Source organism: Chaetodon trifascialis, chromosome 7 (assembly GCF_039877785.1).
Source record: "Chaetodon trifascialis isolate fChaTrf1 chromosome 7, fChaTrf1.hap1, whole genome shotgun sequence".
Taxonomy (NCBI): Eukaryota; Metazoa; Chordata; class Actinopteri; order Chaetodontiformes; family Chaetodontidae; genus Chaetodon; species Chaetodon trifascialis.
The window spans coordinates 14,658,701-14,676,958 of record NC_092062.1 but is presented as its reverse complement, the minus strand read 5'-3'; the positions used below and the strand labels follow the sequence as shown (position 1 = coordinate 14,676,958).

The 18,258-nt window shown below is 41.1% G+C and overlaps 1 protein-coding gene across 1 annotated transcript in view; it reads right to left on the bottom strand.

Moving 5' to 3' along the window:
- Nucleotides 1–18,258, bottom strand: part of LOC139333800 (F-actin-uncapping protein LRRC16A-like) — a 66,668-nt gene that overhangs the window by 32,040 nt on the left and 16,370 nt on the right. The window contains exons 3-9 of the mRNA XM_070966452.1: nucleotides 11,735–11,785; nucleotides 3,895–3,954; nucleotides 2,378–2,499; nucleotides 1,903–2,000; nucleotides 1,633–1,703; nucleotides 1,227–1,300; nucleotides 849–924 (exon numbers count right to left, since the gene is read on the bottom strand). Coding sequence (XP_070822553.1) covers nucleotides 849–924; nucleotides 1,227–1,300; nucleotides 1,633–1,703; nucleotides 1,903–2,000; nucleotides 2,378–2,499; nucleotides 3,895–3,954; nucleotides 11,735–11,785 — 552 coding nt within the window. The remainder of the gene's footprint in view (nucleotides 1–848; nucleotides 925–1,226; nucleotides 1,301–1,632; nucleotides 1,704–1,902; nucleotides 2,001–2,377; nucleotides 2,500–3,894; nucleotides 3,955–11,734; nucleotides 11,786–18,258) is intronic.

Genomic DNA, 18,258 nt, shown 5'->3' with positions numbered 1-18,258 from the left:
TGGCATTGCACAGATGGACGGACAGAGAGACACAGCCCCGTCCAAGCCCTCATGCCACTTTTTATTCCACGGGGAAAAGGACCAACAAATATTGTAACAGACGAAGCAGAAACCACTGCAGCAGTGGAGCAGTAGTGCAGTGAGGAAGTGAGAAGCAGAACCTATACGAACATTTGTCTTAAATCAAGTTATTTCTCACTATTTACTCAGAGATGGGATTAAATCTGGATTATCAGACTGATGCTATTATACTGTTTATCCAACATAATGTACAGTGATGCATGAAAACATGGGATGGGAAATGAACGAGGTAATACTCCACACTTATTGATATGTAAATGAAGCAAAATTCAATTCAAAACCTTACATAAGTAAAAGCATGCAATTATTACAAATAAATGAAAATTCAAGTACCTTAAACTTGTGATTAAGTACAGTACTTGAATGTACTTAGTCACAATCCTCCACTGCAGGACTGTTGTATTAGACTGCATCAGCTTTAGCTTGATTGACCAAATAACTGGCAACTGATCGTAATTATTCTAGTTTAAATGGAGGCAGTCGAGGCAGTCAAAGGCGAGCATTAAGGCCCAAGCATGGAGCTCAGGATACACAACAAAAAACACGACCAAACACTGAGCATCTGGCCTGCACTGACTCCCTGCCATCTTTTCCAAGCTGAAACACGCATTACTGTAACTCAACAAACTTGACCGCCGATCCTGTAGCTCATGGTCTTTAATGGATAGCTATCAGAAGACTGCAATAACTGTGTTTTTCAGTTCCTCAAGCTGAGCAGATTGATTAGTGAGCAAACAAGAGGAGGATTTGATAAAACATGCACTAACCAGTTTGTAGTCCTTGGTGGAGAGCTTGGTGAACCACTGATTAAACTCCAGGACTGCTATTATAGCCACGAGATCCCTGAGGAGGAGCAGACAGGGAGGAGAGAAAAGGTCATAGCTGCAACTATATATATTTCATGTAATTTATGTATCAGCACCACTTTAGGTTTGTGGTGACTTCAGCAAATTTTTACATTAAAAATAAATCATGTCATACCAACAAAACCTCTCTTATCTTTTAGTTTTGTGCCTCTCTTATTCAGATAAATGTTTTCAGCCACATGGCCTCATCTGTGTGCAAATATTGTGCTTTTTTTTCCACTGTTCACATTATGTCGGTGTGCTCTGGTTATACATTTATCTGCTACTTCAAACACTCACCTGTTCTCCAGATGGCTGAAGTCCTGCAGGTTGAGATCTCTAGTGTCTTGTGTCAAATAGATGGTGTCCACATCCTGGAAAGGAAACAAAGGAAACAAACATGTCTCTTATCAAAAAAACAAAAGAGAGAAACATCTGCAGGACCTTGATGAGGAGCAATGCAAGCTAACAAGTAATTGCACAGAGCAGATGAAACAAATACAGCAGAGAAAGAGTCATTCCACTCTGAATGGGAATGAGCGAGAGCATGAAAAAAAAAATCCATATGAGGGACATGGGTGCTACATGTATATTCCATAATGCTATGGCTTTTTCAAAGGGCTTTATGCAGTTTAATGTCATCCAGCCAAAGGCACTGAAGCACAGCTGAACCAGGACTGCACAAAAGAATGTAAATAGCACTGACCCACTGCACTTCTTCTTTGTAAGGCAGCCCCAACCAGTCACAAACACATCTGTACATCTGAGAAAACCCACCTAGGCAGAGAGAGAGAGAGAGAGAGAGAGAGAGAGAGAGAGAGAGAGAGAGAGAGAGAGAGAGCACAACACAACACAAATAAGACTCTCCATGGAAGGTGGATTGTGCAAGAATGCATGTATGATATTCAACCATATGTCACTTCAGCGATGGGATGAAGAAGCACAGAGAAATTATTGTAGCGTCACAGATTCTTACCACAGGGTCCCGGTTCAGCAGGCTTGTTGTTCTCCCACAGAGTCTGCAGAGAGGTCAGCCTGTCTGGAGGCTCCATGCACAGCTTCTTCATCACTTTACTGAGAAGGAAAGACAGATTAAAACTGAATTTAATCATCCCATTTCAACGTTTGTCAAATACTGCAGCTGGTGAAATTCTCTAATGCTCATCTTCACTTTAAAAGGTTTTGAAACAAGAAGCTCCGGGCTACTGTCTCACTGCCTTACTCGTCAATGGACATTTTCCAAGCAGGAAGCAGGACGGAGTGCTCCAGTCATTTCAAATGAAACTTAATGTAAATAACCACAAAAATGAATTTAACTGCATCTTTAATAGGACTGATTCAAATCTATGAATGTGACTGGTGCATCCAAATAGCAATAAATCCACAGAAATAAATAAATGTCATGAATGTCAAACCAAAAACACGTTAGACACAATCACGCACACACTGACCTCGGTGGTAGACCAGGACATATCCTCAGCAGACAGTTTCCTATGTGAGCGACCACCTCGTTGACCTCCTCAGTAGAAAGCAGCTTCAGAGAGAAGGAGCCGCGCTCGTACTCTACGAACAGCTAAAAGGACATCAGTGATTAGTGATCCACACCAGCAGGCATGCTTTCACCGACACCTGCTTCAAGCGCAGCCATATTTATTTAGATGAAAAAAGAGAGTTAGTTGCCTGTCTGTCTTAATTCCATACACTAAGTCAGTCTAAAAAAATCTACTATATAAGGACACTTTACTGGCAGTGAAATTGTGTCTCTATATTCATATGTTTTTACCTTCTTTTCCATTTTCCATTCCACTTTTCCACCCATCTATCCACTGAATGTACCCAGAAATAATATAATTGACACATCCGTCTCTCCACTCAACCACACCTGCATTTTGAATTAAATAAAAATAAAGATTTAATGACATTTACCCAGACTGGCTAAGCATTTCAGCATTCATTGCAATTATGCAAAGGCTGATGTAAGGCGATACAGGCCGTCTCCATAGGCCAAAATTAACATAATCTTAGCTGATACTTATTAAACCCGGGAGACCATCAGTTAGGATCTTAAGAGGACTGACATCTCTTGAGATGAGCGGCAGAGAGGCTCAGCTGCAGGAACAGGGTGGTTAGAAATGGATTAATACTTTGTAGCTGGATGACTGACAGCTAGCCGACTGGTCAAAAAGCCAAATGGAAGCTCATCCCTACACGACTTACCTAGAGCTCACCCCCCTTCCCTCTATTCTCTTCACTGCAGCTCATTTTTAAAGGATTATGCTAGCATTCAAGGTATTTTGCTTCCCATCTTCTCAGTTTAGTCCACCCATCTGTTGTGATTACAGGCGCTGTCCTTAAACCAGAAGAAGTTCAGTTCAAGTACCCACATCATCCATCCACATGCATCATGCTCAAGTGTCCCTGAGCGAAACACTCAAGTCTAAGTTTCTTCCAAGTAGATGATCCTGACCTTTGACCTCACTGGAGACAAGGGATCAATAAAAGAAGTTTCCCTGCAGCAACATTTTTGGTCCTCGTGTAAAATTCATAGCATTACATTTGTATTGAGGATATCAGAGGGAAGGTAGCACACATTACAGTGTACTGTGTGCTGTTTGAGCTCATACTGTTATAGCATCTGCTTTATGTTTCTCTGCTGGGCTCCTGTTGTCTTTTCACACACACAACACTGGCATGAGCTTCCTGTTCTTGTTTATGTGTCTGTAAATAAGTTCATTGTTGGTACTTAACAGCCAACTTCAAACCTTCACTGCTAAAAAATAATAATGATTGAACGATGTAAAATCAAAAATAAATTGTAAGACTTCATTACCGTTTATTTATAGTAAAGTTTAATGTTTATTTATGTTTAGCAATAGGGCAAACTAGCAGACATACACATACATTAACATATAATCCTGCTTTAAACAATAAAGTACAATTTAAATAGAACTTTTGATGACTTCTGTACCTGTGTCGGCTTGTTACAAGCAATCCCCTGGATCTCCAGATAATTAAAGGAGTGTTCCACCTAAAAAAGAGCCCAAAAATCCCCATTAAATTACCATACAGTACATAGGCATCATCAGGTCTCATAACATCCTAAAGGACAGAACAAAGACAATGAAAGCAATAATCAAAAGTTATCTGAATCGCTGTTATTACGGGACATAAACTTTTGAACAAAAGGCAAAAAAACCCAAAAAACCTCAGAAAAACACCAAAATAAAAAAGTGCACATTTAAGCGATTGGTGACATGCATGATTTTTCTTACATAACTAAACTGGCAGAAAAAGGCAAGCTCTGGTTGTATTTGGGTGTGCATGTGGATGCAAATATCTGAATGAATGAATGTTTAAGTATGGCCTTCTTGTGCTTGTGTGAGAGCATACAGTGTGTACACTGTTTCTGTGACAGCGGTCCTGCCTAACAGTCGAGTCCAGTGACGGTCCGTCTGAGGAATGCTGTGTAAAAATATGTCTGCTCCATAATTAATAGGTAGGGATGCAGTCATTTCTTTTTTTCTTTGTCAGCTCCTGTTCAGATGACATCATCACTCACTCATACATTTACATGGTTTTGGCAAAGCTGCATTAGACCCATCTGTAGGTTCAAATGAAAACTAGACTGGAAGACGAAATATAGTCATTTAATTGTTGAACTAAATCAGCTCTTTTCTCCCACTTCTCCCAGTATTTAATCTCCACCAGCTGAAACCATTTAAAATGCAACCACGCTAGGATACGCTGGTCGTTTGCGTGCTCATTTGCAACAAACTGTTTATAATTTGTCTCCTGAATTGTTTGAACTGAGAAAGAGTGAATTTAAGCTTTGACAGAAAATTGAAATAAAAATTAAAAAAACAGACTATTCTCATCCAAAAGACAGGGTATTCCAAACAAGTCAGGCTAAAGACAAACAGAGCAGTCTTACATACACATCTTCTATTTCTATTTCAAGAGAGCGTTTCAGGACAAAGAAAAGCAGTAGTCTGCCTTTCCATACCTAAAAAGGACAGAAAAGCACATCCTTTTGTGTGAGGGGGGAACCTGTGAATACAAATGCCTACTACTGCAGATGGAGCACACAGTTTTCCTTCACTCCCTCACTTTCTATCTTTCTTCTCTCTCTCTCTCTCTCTCTCTCTCTCTCTCTCTCTCTCTCTCTCTCTCTCTCTCTCTCTCTCTCAGACATAGTGTGGAGTGCCTGAGGGCAGGCCAACGAGCTAGGCCAGACTATTCCAGGTGGGCGCTGTGTTCCTGAGGCTTGGCTCACAGATGAGAGGAGGGAGAGGATAAGCAGACTGTCTGTCTACAGTCTGTCTACAGCCAGCGTGTGTGTGTGTGTGTGTGTGTGTTTATTTCAGCACTGCCTGTGGTTACTCACTCATTCAGTGTACACGCTAGAAACAATCCCACAATAGCAATTTGTCTATTTATGGTAGTGTAAATACACACACGTACACACACAAGCACCATACTTTCCATTCAATAATCTAATTGTGTGGACTGATTATTCAAGAGGAAATGAGTGTAAGGCAATAACACCGTGACGAAGATATTAAGCTCAGTTAATCAAAATCCTCTGATAGAACAAAGAAACAGATATAATTAGCTATTAGCAGCAAAAAAGGCAGAACTAGCCAAGATTGGGTTTTGTTGTTTAGCAGACTGTTGAAAGAAGAATTCATATGTCTTTGTTTAAAAAAGAAAAGATGATTCACAAACAATAAAACACAACCTTGCTTTATTCAACGCACTTAAATGGTATGACCAGTAATATGGTGGCTAATGTCAGCAAACCTTATGCAGATGCGACCATATAACTGACTTTACTGAAGTATTTTGGCCACTTCAACTCAGGTACTCTGTACTGTACTTTTTTTTTCCTGCATACAAAACATATGAGGATCTTAGAAAATATGATGCATGTACAGCTGAAATAATTTGTCAATCAACAACTGGAAATTAACTGGCAACCATTTGACTAATTGTTTGTCATTTTTCACTGAAAAACACTTCAAAGTTCCAACTTATCATCATCATTATTAGTATTATTGTTGTTGTTGTTTGGGCTCTGGGTAATTGACTTGACATTTCTCACTTTTTCTGAATTTTTACAAACTAAACAATCAATTGTCCTGCAAAAAAAAAAAAAAAAAAAAAAGGTTAAAAATGGGCTCCTCCTCAACCAACTACAGTGAATTCCTGCTTTTACATGAATGCATGAGTAACATTAATCTAATGATATAATAATATCCCAGGGACCATTTCTCTGCATTGAGTACCGAACATTTTCTTGATTATACTGACATACTTTCACTAATTGAGTAACAGTTTCAGTGCAGGACTTTCACTTGTAGCAGAGTATTTTCACAGTGTGGTACTTGTACTTTTACTTAAGGAAAGGATCTCAATACGTCCTCCATCACTGGCAAATCCTTAGGTCTGGCATAAAGGCTGGTAAATGACAGATGAACTGTATTTATATAGTACTTTACTAGTCTGACGACCACTCAAAGCAGACTAAGCCATCTGCTCAATACAAGCATTAACCATTCACACACACATGCGCAGTGATGGCACAGCATTGGGAGCATTTTGGGGTTCAATAGCTTGCCCAAGAATACTTCGACATGCAGACTGCTGAGGGAGTGAACGACCGTTATTCTGATAGGTGGACGGACGCTCTACCTCCTGAGCCACAGCCGTGCAGTGCTATAGTACAAGTATAGCATAGTTCAAGCTACACAGCAGTCTACAGTACATATTGTGTATTGCAAACCATTTGCAATATGTTATAATATGCATTAACAGTGTCCGCACCTACCATGAACTGGGTCGATCAGTTCATTTCAAACAGCCAGTAAATGGTATGATAGCATAACCAGTGAGAAGTGAGCATGCTGCTTAATGTGAGCTCTAGCCAATGCCAAGGCATCATGCTGAGAGATGTAGGGAGGAACCAAATGTCTGAGTAATTGCATCGTTCACTCATTCGTTCACTGTACGTCTGTCACTTTAACTGCTTCTCTTTTTGTTGTCCAACCCTGAGTCCAAAAAAGTTGGGATGCTGTGTAAAATGATAAAAAAAAATAAAAAATCCCTGCTTGTGAACGACTGAGCCTTTCCAGGATGCTCCTTTCATACCCAATCATGATACGATCACCTGTTACCAGTGAACTTGTTTACCTGTGGAATGTTCCAAACAGGTGTTTTTGGAGCATTCCACAACTTTCCCAGTCTTTAGTTGCTCCTGTCCCAACTTGTTTGAAACATGTTAGTGAATCAAATTCAGAATAAGGAGATATTTACAAAAATCAATTATGCTGATGAGGTCATAAATTACATATATTGTCTTTGGGTTATTTTCGATAGAGTATATGTCAAAATGATTTGATTATGTGCAGGGATTTGTTTTGATCGTAAACATTGGGATGCTGTTGCAGTGAGCTGTAGATTTTTGGGATTATTGGAATGTATGAACATTTGTCTGTTAGTGAGAGTTCAGCTACATGTTTACCGTTACTTCAGGTTTCTTTGAGACGGTTTGCATTAGATCAGGCAAGATGTGCAGCATGACGTTACGGTGTCAAAGCTTTGAAAGGTCCAGTGTGAGTGTTTCTTCCTACAATTCTGAGCGTAATGCAGAAAGCAAAGAGATAAAGACAGAGCGCACAGGTATGTTAAACATACAGCAACGAGAGGCGGCAGAAAAAAAAGAGGTAAAAAGAGGGAGTGGCGAATGAAGGAGTGTTTGTGTGTGCATGTGTGCATGTTGGGAGGGAGACACTGACAGACTGTAAGGCCCTGCAGCTTCTCAAGAGGAGCCAAACCATCAATCTGAGACACACACACACACACGCAGAAGAGAGAGAGAAAGAGAGAGAAACCTACTGAGAAGTGGACGAGAGAGCTAGAGGGTGATTTCAGCTACAACTGAGAGAAGAGAGATACACAGTTAAGTGTTTAACTAAGGGTTAACTGCCACCACAACACATTTACTTCAGTATTAAGGCCTTGGGCTCCCCTCAGAAGAGCATTACAGACAAATTCCCCACCTGCCGATTGTTCTCTTGCTTGTTTTAGATGCATCTCTACGATTCCAGACAAAGATATATGATAAATCAAACGCAGCACAAAACATTCAAAGGGCCGGAAGCATAAATCAACAGCCGACAAAAACAATCTTTGATTCAACCAAAGTCGATTTTTGCAGAAAACTAGAAAACTGAAACTACAGAGGATGTAAGCAGTCAATAGCTCATGTGCTGGAACAGCGAGCAAAGGCTAATCTTCATTTGCAGTTGACTCATCTCCACTGTAATATAGATTTCCCAGCAAAAAAAAAAAAAAAAAAAATCAATAGAGCGAGAAATGCTGTAACTATCAGCTATTTTTACAGATGCTGCCAAGTTTCATCTTTTGACGATGACAGTATGCAGCAAGAACCCTCTACTACTGGGAGAAAATTAACGAAAAAACTCCTTATTCATATAGATTTTCAATTAAGTGGGCAGGAAATACATCATTTATCACTTTTTAAAATGCATGCCTTAAATAGTGCGATATCAATTCATCTCTGAAGACGTGAAAATGGTTCACAGGTTCAATTCAATTCAATTCAATATTCCTTTATTCGTCCCTCGAGGGGAAATTCCAAATTTCACAGCAGCATCAATAAGTGAATAGAATATTCAGAAAGACAACAAGTGCGTGCAATTAACACAGTATATACAAAGGGGCATAATAGAAAGAGAAAGAGAAACAACATCATCAAGCTTCTCATATGTGATTTAAATATCATTGTCAACTGAATTTCCTGCATAAAAGAAGATATTCAAGACATGATTTCTGATTCTGGGAATTTGTGGTGGGAATGCCCTGCGATTGACTGGCGACCGGTCCAGGGTGTACCCCGCCTCTCGCCCATTGACAGCTGGGATAGGCTCCAGCCCCCCCGCAACCCCGAAAGGGATAGTCGGTATAGAAGATGAATGAATGAATGAATGAATGAATGTGGTGAGAATTTTTCATTATAGTCTGACATTTAAAGGACCAGTGCGTAGGATTTATTGTCAGTCAGCTGTGAGGTTGCAGTCTGCAACCAACTGCATAACCCTCCACTTCAAAGCATGTAGGAGAACTTACAGTGGGTGTGAAACTCTGAGTGTTTGGTTTGTCTGTTGTGGGCTACTGTAGAAACATGACGGTGCAACATGGCGGACTCTGTGGAAGAGGACCACATCTGTGTGTGGACATTAAAGGCCTCACTCTCAAGTAACAAAAACACAATGATTCGAATTTTATGCACCAATGAAAACATAACTATGACTATTATATTCCACATTTGCTACATTCTGCCAATAGATCCCCTTAAAATTCACACACTGGCCCTTTAACTGACTGAATATATGCAGAGGAACTGTTAATAGAAATAATCCAAGAGAAAACCAAAACATTAGTTACTTTTAAGATAAAATACATTATACTTAATTGGATTGAAGACAGTGTAGGATATCCCTGCTGACCTTCGGCACAGTGGTGAGTGGGGGAGGAGAAACAGATAGATAAAGGGGAAGAGACAGGGATGAAGAACGGAGGAAGTAATCTGGATCGTTGAAAAAGAAGGGGAGGATGAGAGTGAGAAAGCTGAACAAATGGCTTAAAGCAAAGAAGGAGAGGAGAGCAAAGGTGATCTATGGTTATCTGAGCTAAGCAGAGCAGGAGGAGAAGGCGATAGAGGTTTACTACAATAGAAAGATCTGAAAGCCAGCGGAGGAGGGATTATGCTCCCTGTGTTGAAAAACAAGACCGACTGGGACCTACTTCATGATTCATCACCTCATGTGTGAAATAAGAGACTTTACAAAAGACTCTTGTTTCCACAAAATCAAAATCAGAAGTTGCACCTTCAGAAATTTCTCCTCTGAAAAGTTGCAACAAGAAAGTAACAAGATTAAGTGCAACAGAGTGGTGTGAAGAGGTTTAGAGAAGGAGAACAAGAAAAAGCGAAACTGGAAAAAAGAGGCAGAGATGGGCTGTAACATATGAGAGGAGAGGAGAGTTGTTGAGGGGGGTCAGTTTCCATAAAGCAGGTGTCTAATCCCTCCAGGTCAGACGAGGGCACACTGATAGAAAACAGAAGCAGAGCCAGCTAAATAAGCAGATCCTGGACCTGCAGCTCAGAACACTGGGAACATATGATGTCATGTGAAACCGGGTCAGATTGAATGTTCTTTATGACCTCTTCGACCCCGGTTAAACCAATAAATCAATTTTCAAGCAACCAATCAATCACCAACACTATCCACTGAGGCATCTCATTGACTGGAAAGCATACAGCTGTTTAAAGACCAACCGTGAACTACTTCCTGGACCGGGTTCAAGATGTGATGAGATGTTATCTCATGACTCTCATGATACTGTGAAGTGATCATCAGCCCAGTTACTGTAGGTAAAACACTGGTTTGACGTCAGCACTATGTGAATGATTTGCAACATTTTCTATAACTACTGCTGGACATACAAATTAACCATTACATTGAAAAACTCAAACGTAGGATTCAAATCAAAGTAGGGCTTTACAGTGCAACCTTATCATAATTCAGACTTACCACTGATTTCCCTCACATAAAGTTGCCTGGTTTTGCTGTTTGTTATTTACACATTTTAAAAACATTATCATGCACATTAGTGTAAATCATTTCACATGATATTTGCCATCAGATGGGGGTTGCTCAGTGTGCTCAGTGTTTTCTCCAGAGCACTTTAAGAACTTCATGCCCTCAAATTGAAAGTTCCACCTGTGGGTGAAGATCACGTGATATGACTGGAAGCTCCAGTACAACTACTAAATGGACTTTGATGCAAGATTTCTGTAGTAGCTCTACTACGTTTAAGGAATGCTAATTAGGTCCTCTTTCGACAATGCAGTACAAAAAATACCAACTACATGTATAGAGATGCCTACAAACAAACATGTAACACCATTCAGTATCAGAACTCATGATCAAAGTTTAGAAACTCATTTCCACTTGAGCAGGCCTGTTTTTAAAAGCCAGCAGGCCAGACTCACCAGACAGCAGCAGTCTGAGTGAGGTTAAATATTGGCAGTAGACACAGTAACAGTTGTTGAACTGGTGCATCTGGAAGTTTTCGTGAACATCTGCACTGTATTACTGCAGAGCTGGTCTTTATGTGGTAGTGGTGATGCTGGTAAAGATGATGACAGATGTTTCACTGCTAGTGATGGTGCTAACATTTGCCATCTGCGCTACATTATGGCACCAATGTTCCATGTTAAAAGAAAAAAAAAACAAACATCTGCACAGCTGCAATCTAAGCAGGCACACACAGTGCTACTACTTTAGCCTTAACCTGCTCTTTCTATCACAACACACGTTCACACAAGCTAACAGGGGTAGCAAACGGGCCAAGTTTGAGAGTTTTAAGGAATCAAGCTTAAAGAATGAGCCCAGACTTCAGAGGAGAATTCGACCACGGCACTAAGCCTGTGACAATCACCAAGAAATGGCTTAAGAAAAGATTTCCTTTGACACCGACTGGATGAGGAGATGACATGCAACACAACTGTGCTGTCAATCAAAGACAGAGTTGGGATTACAGGAAGTGATCCCAAAGCTATGCTAAAGTACTTTCGAACAATGCGGTAAGTGATGAATTTACGCAAAGCAAATAAATACAGAACAATATTCAATAGCCTAACCTATGTATTTCTTGCTATGGTATACAGGTTTTCCTCTCTGGAAAAAAAATGTTGAACTCCACTGAGCGGCTGCTGCTCTTACCTTGGTGGGAATGCGTGCCGTCAAGAGGTAGGCTCGGTGAGACGCAAGGGCCTGAGACAGAGAGAGAACAGAGGGAATAATGAGCATGTAGCTTTAAATATACACTCTGAGCAACATGAACAAGGAAATGACAAAGAACACGGAGAGCTCGCCTGTTGACTCATCAAGATGAAAAGGCTTGTGACCATCTCAGTCAGAATGAAAAGAAAGGGGAAAAGAGAGGTATGACAATGAGGAGAGAGATTACTCTCCACTTGAAAACAAACATATAAACACACAGTGACATTTCCAGAAGTGTCTGGACTAAAGTGGCACAACCACGACACGCTTATTACAGAATGCCTTTGTTTTTATTGGAGCACCCCCTGTCTGAGTGAGGCCATCGAAGGTCACTGCGTTTTTTTTCTTGATTCATTATTTGTGTTGTTTCTGCCTGCAGAGCAAACTGGACACCGACTGCCACAGTTTATTAGAGCACATGGTGAGGAATAAGCTCGCTTCTGTTAAGTCAAGGCTTGAGGAGGCATAACAGGAATGCAAAAACTTGACATTCCTCTCCAGATGAGCAGCATTCAAGCGCTATTCGGCTGCTGTATTGAGAAGGCTGCCAAAGTATGTGTTATTGTAACAGGTATGCCAGCTTTGCTACACGGTTGTACATTAGCATGACAATGTAAAATTATGTGGTAACCATTTCACAGTGCATTAAAAAATAACCCAACAGAAGAACAGAGGTAAACATGATGAAAGAGTCTGACCCTGTGCAGGACATGATTTCACTACCTTCACCTTCATGTGCCATGATGCTGGATTTCCTCCTGTCAAACAACATCGTAACACAACCAAGCCTGACCTTTAAAACAATTAAAGGGACGCCGACATGAACCGTCTTGGTGAAAAACACCCTGGTTGGTAAGCAAAGGCATACTATGCGTCTCTTCATCGTAGCTGAAAACTCATGACCCTGCAGCGAGCCACTGCCTTTGTGTTTCCTTTCACTCTGCACTGACAGCATGCTGAAATCAAACTGCATGTCACAAGTGTTCAAAAGCTACCTAAACACCACCCTACAGAGATAAGCGACTCAGGCCTGCTGGGTTCCAAATGAGTAACAGCCACAAAGGAAGAGAAAATGCCAAAGGATGAAACAGGGATGAAAGGAATAAGAGCTGGCTTTAGAGCAGATGAAACATGCAAAAAGAAGCGTGTAGGGGCAAGAAAGGAAATGAGAAACTGATGAGAGGGAGCAGAGAGATTGATCAGAGGCGCGACAAACCCGGAGAGACGGTTTGAAAGCAGAAGTGTAAATAAAAGTTGTACAAAGGAGGGAAGAGGAGAGGGAAAGCACAGCATTAATAACAAGTCCAAGATAAACAATGAGTGGCATGAGGGGCAGAGAGGGAAGGGAAGCAGAAAAAGAGGTGAAGGGAGAACATATGAGGAAACAAGATTAAGAAATGTCACTATCTTTTTGAAAGACGTGGAAAAAAAAAACAGAGGGATGAGAGACGGGGGGTAAAAATGGATGACAGTGTCTCCCGGCCCTCTGTGGCTCAGCTCCACAGGCAGGGTGTGTGTGGTTTGACGTGATGGAGGCAGACAGGCAGGCTTGTGCGACCAAAGATAACCTCCCCTAAAGAGCACCAGTCACCACCGCTGCGCTCAAAGCTCCCTCTCTCCCGATCTCAGTCCGGCTTTCTGTTCAGTCCGATTATCTCCCGCTTTATGTGGAGGTAAGACCGAAAGCAAGCATGCTCGAAACGCCGCTAATAACTCTCCACTGCACAGGGTTCAACCAGAATATCAATCAGTGAATTGTGATGGATGTACGCAACAGCCGATTTTGGTAATAATATTGCCATTCAAAGTTTGACTCAGCTGGGCATTTGTTAAAGGGGCGCCCCATTGACTTCACACATTAAGTTCATTTTACTCATCACAAGAAGCATATTTAGCCTGTGAAAACCCCTGTGTAAAGTCTGCTGTGGCTCTGAAGGGACTTTCCAATGTTTGAAAGTAACCCTGACGATGTCATCTTTCTTATTTTGGACCCATACCAAAGATTAAAAGTCAAAATATCTCGGCCTGAGGTTTGTTTTTTGTTTTGTTTCAACTCACCACTTTCTGGAGTGGCCTTTAAAAACTTCCTGAAAGACTTGTTTTTAGTAAAGCCGCCCTGTTCCCAGACCTCCATAATCACTTTAGTGAGAAAAATGCATTATAGCCTAAGGAACAGTTGTCAAACGTTTGAAAATAATAATTCCAAGTTGTAATAAACTGGAATTACCTTTCAGACACATTTTATGGTATTCTTTACAGTGCAACAGCCAAACAGTGGTCATTAAGTATGGAAATACATGGCGTCTGTACATCCCCAGTACAGTACTTAAGACATAAGAAAGCTTCCTTCTTTTCATCATCTGGAGGCTCTGGTTGTGTGTGTCTGACAGCATGAAGTCATGATGTTAGTTCTTAACAGCACACGTGAAAAACACCAGGTTTTATGAAACGAACAGTGCACGTCAGTGAGGGAGGTGAATAGCTTCGACTGCAGTCACACCCAGTGACGACCCAGGACCTGCTGAGTCTGAGTGGAGGGGAGGCACCAACTGACCACCGAGGCCTCATCTTTTCTGTCCAGTCATACAACACAGACGGAGAGTAGATCATTCAATACCGCGAAGGACACACGCCAAAATGAATTCAGTGCACCTTCTAACTTGTTCAAACCATTTGAAACATGCTCTGATTCACGGTGCCACTGCCTCCTGGAGTTTTCTTTGGTTGTTCATCCTCCTCCAGTCAATGCATGACTGCCCCTCTGCACTCACTGCTCCCTCCATCTGCCCTTTTCAGTGGACAATGCCATAACACCCCACTGTTTTATGACCCCTCCTCTCTGTAACTGCCCCCCCCTTTTCACTGTGTCTTAAGTGGACTTAAAGCCTTGAGCCTTCCCATCAGCCAATGATTTCAGAGCAGCCATCATCCCGCCTTCAGCTCCACTCAGCCAACCAGATGGCAGCAGCATTGGAGCATGTCTTCAAGACCAGAGAGAGCATCTGCTATCTCTCTCTCTCTCTCTCTCTGTAACACACACACACACACACACACACACACACACACACACACACACACACACACACACACACACACACACACACACACACTGGGGGCTCACACACACACAATGCCAAAATCATTCTATTATGAAAACCTGACTCAGATTTCTTTGTATTTCACATGGATAAATATGTTTAGTAGCTACTTAACAGAATGCCTGACACACACTATTCATAATTTCACTCACTCTCTCTCACACACACACACACACACACACATACACATACAACTCAAAACACACAATGAATGAAAGTCTCAAATCCCATTAAAGGGTCAGCAATAGACACACAAATCTGAAAAGTGTGTGTGTGTGCGTGTGTGTGTGTGTGTGTGTGTGTGTGTGTGCATGACTGTCTTACCATTCCCAGATTATCTTTTTTTCTGTCGAACTGTCAAACCCACCTACCCCCCTCCAATTGACCAAACCCACATGTACACATTTATACACACATGCGCACACACACAGTGTTACTATGGCAACAGCTAGCCCATACTGCACACACATTTGTGAATACACAGATAGACACTCCCTCACACATGAAAGTAGCACGCTGCAGTGCCAAGTCTCGCTTGAGAATGTCAATGAGTCTTCACCCCCCTAAACAACACTCACGCTGGCCTACAGTTAAGCTGAATCTCTGTAGGAACTGAAGCATACGGAGCAGTATTTCATCTGAGGCAGCACTCAGGAAACCTACCCCCACCAAAAATACTTGGATTCATCCATCATATCCTGGGGTGCATTCACGCTCTATTGCATCCATCTATCATGTTATTTCACGTCTATTCCTTTAATTTGGGTTTTGTTTGGGTGAGACAAACCAAAAAACATCTTTAAAAAATTCAGCTACAAGTGCGTTGGAGCATTTGACCACCCTGAGGAATGCTGGATTCATCTTACTGGAAATTTAACCATCAATAAACAAGTTCCATGCCAGATAGGTTCCGTTGGTCTCCTCTTATGTCTCCTCTTGACTTCCTGCACTCTTGATTGTCTTTTACTCTGTCCTCGCAGATGGAGCATGACATGATGGTGAATACACTTATTGTTTTCTTCATTAAGACGAGAACATTCACAGCACTCTCATGTCTGCCAGTCAAATATGAAGTTAGTTAGTTTAGCATGAAGAATGGAAACGGAGGGAAACAGCTAGACTGGCTCCGTCCAAAGGTAACCAAATCTACCTACCTGCACCTCTAAAGCTTAACACAAAAATTAATAATTAAAAAACCAAATGGTGAAAATGAAAACACTGGTTTTATAGGGCGATATGTGCTGGACTACACGCTTAGATAGATAGATAGATAGATAGATAGATAGATAGATAGATAGATAGATAGATAGATAGATAGATAGATAGATAGATAGATAGATAGATAGATAGATAGATAGATAGATAGATAGATAGATAGATAGATAGATAGATAGATAGATAGATAGATAGAACTGCTGCTAACACAAACTCTTTATTGCATAACTAAAGCCAGTGTGTCCTTCATGTGCATGTGTGTTTGTGTATAACATTAATGAGTCATGATGTGTGGGCTGCAAACTGAAACTGTCAACGCAGCACAGTGGAACAAGAGTATTTTTAGGCCTATGCAGAAAAAGAGAGAGAGAAACAGACCAAAAGAGAAAGGGAGAGGGAGGGAGGGAGAGAGAGAGAGAGAGAGAGAGAGAGAGAGAGAGAGAGAGAGAGAGAGAGAGATCAGTCATTGAGTCAAGCACAGTGGACACCAGAGAGACAGAGAGTGAGACAGTGAGCGAAGGAGAGGAGACAGAAGGTCAGAACAAAGTGAAATGACTTAATAGATTCTAAGTGCTGTTTTGCTGATAAGAGGAGAAGATATTTAATGAGGGGAAGTGTTAAAAAGCCGCTTCATCTCTGTTAAAACCAGTGCTGCAGGGATGACCCCATCTTAGCTTCTAATATGCTGAAATCAATCAGCTCACCCTCGACCAACACAGTGGATTCCTGTCCTCCTTATCCTGCATGTCTCTGCTTCTTCCTCTCTCTTTTCTCCTCCTTAATTTCTTAATGTCTTCATCCTTCTTCAGCCTGTCCCCCCTGCTGTCTAAAAACACACTTACAGTACACTATATGATTGCAGGGTCGCCAATGGTAGAAAATGGCCATGTTGCTCATTTCATGCAGTCTATAGGCTTTATGCTGTGGAACATACTACTGGATAATTGAGCCATTGCTGCAAAGAAAAATCCATTCGGAGAAAGTTGTTTTTTTCCCCTGCATTCATGCCCTCTCTTTCTTCCTTATCTCAAATTGGATGCCAGGTGGACCACACCATGAAGAACAATATTGTATATGTAGTATATACTGTACATGAGGTACAGTCATCATACATCATACGAACAGACTGTGAAGTGTAACCTGGAATAGTTTTTCGTCTCATGTCTTTTTTGTAGTGTTTCCTTCCATGCCATCTTCCTGTTTTTGTTTTCATATATATGGTACATATGAATATGCATGTGCTGCGTGTGTGTGTGGTGCAAAGAGGAGGCATACATAGAGACAACAGAGCAGAAGGAGCCCACACAGACACACACAGCCCTTCTTTTATCTTTGAATAATCAGGGATGGTGTAACTCAGCGTAAGAGGAGTACGACTCTCCAGGCTGCTGTTCAACAGGCTAACATACAGCAGCAATTATACAAGGCAAAAATAATGTACAGTTCTCTTTGCACGGTTGAAATGTTCAGAGGTCCACAGAGCTCGAGGGAACTAAGGCTGGACCTACAACCTGAGTATAGTAAGAGAAATAGTAAAAATATTCAGGCAGAAAAACAAACCTTGTACTTCAGTGTGTTCAAACATCTATTACTCAATGCCAATAGCACTTAAAGACCAAAACCATACATGTATTCCAAATGGTTCAAGTACAGCTAGCAAATTTTATTTTGGGTATGCCTTAGATCAGCGTTTTAGGATTATTTTTACTGGAATGGCAGTTAAAAATAATTATTTTTTTGGAATTAGTTTCACAGAGAAATTGGTTAGAAAATAATTTGTCCTGTTCGTTAACAATGCTTTTTAAATAATACACTTCAGTTAAGTTTATGGTAGAGCATCTCACTCTGTGCACCAAACCATAATGGGCTCTTGACTGAGGCCGGGCGGTGGAAATCACCCACTGGTACTTGACATTTGGTGAGAACTGCACTTGTTGAGGATGTTTTTCCCCAACAGCCACAAGAGGCGACAGTGAGCCCATTCCACACTCACAAACAAACTTCATCAAGCGACACAAAGGTGAGATTAATGTTTGATTGGAAGTGTTTTCAAATTATACTTTTGGTTTTACAGGAGAAAAGACGTTAAGGATGAGAAGTAACTCATTGGTTTTGCAAATGTAAGACTGGTTAACTGCCCCACACCCATTA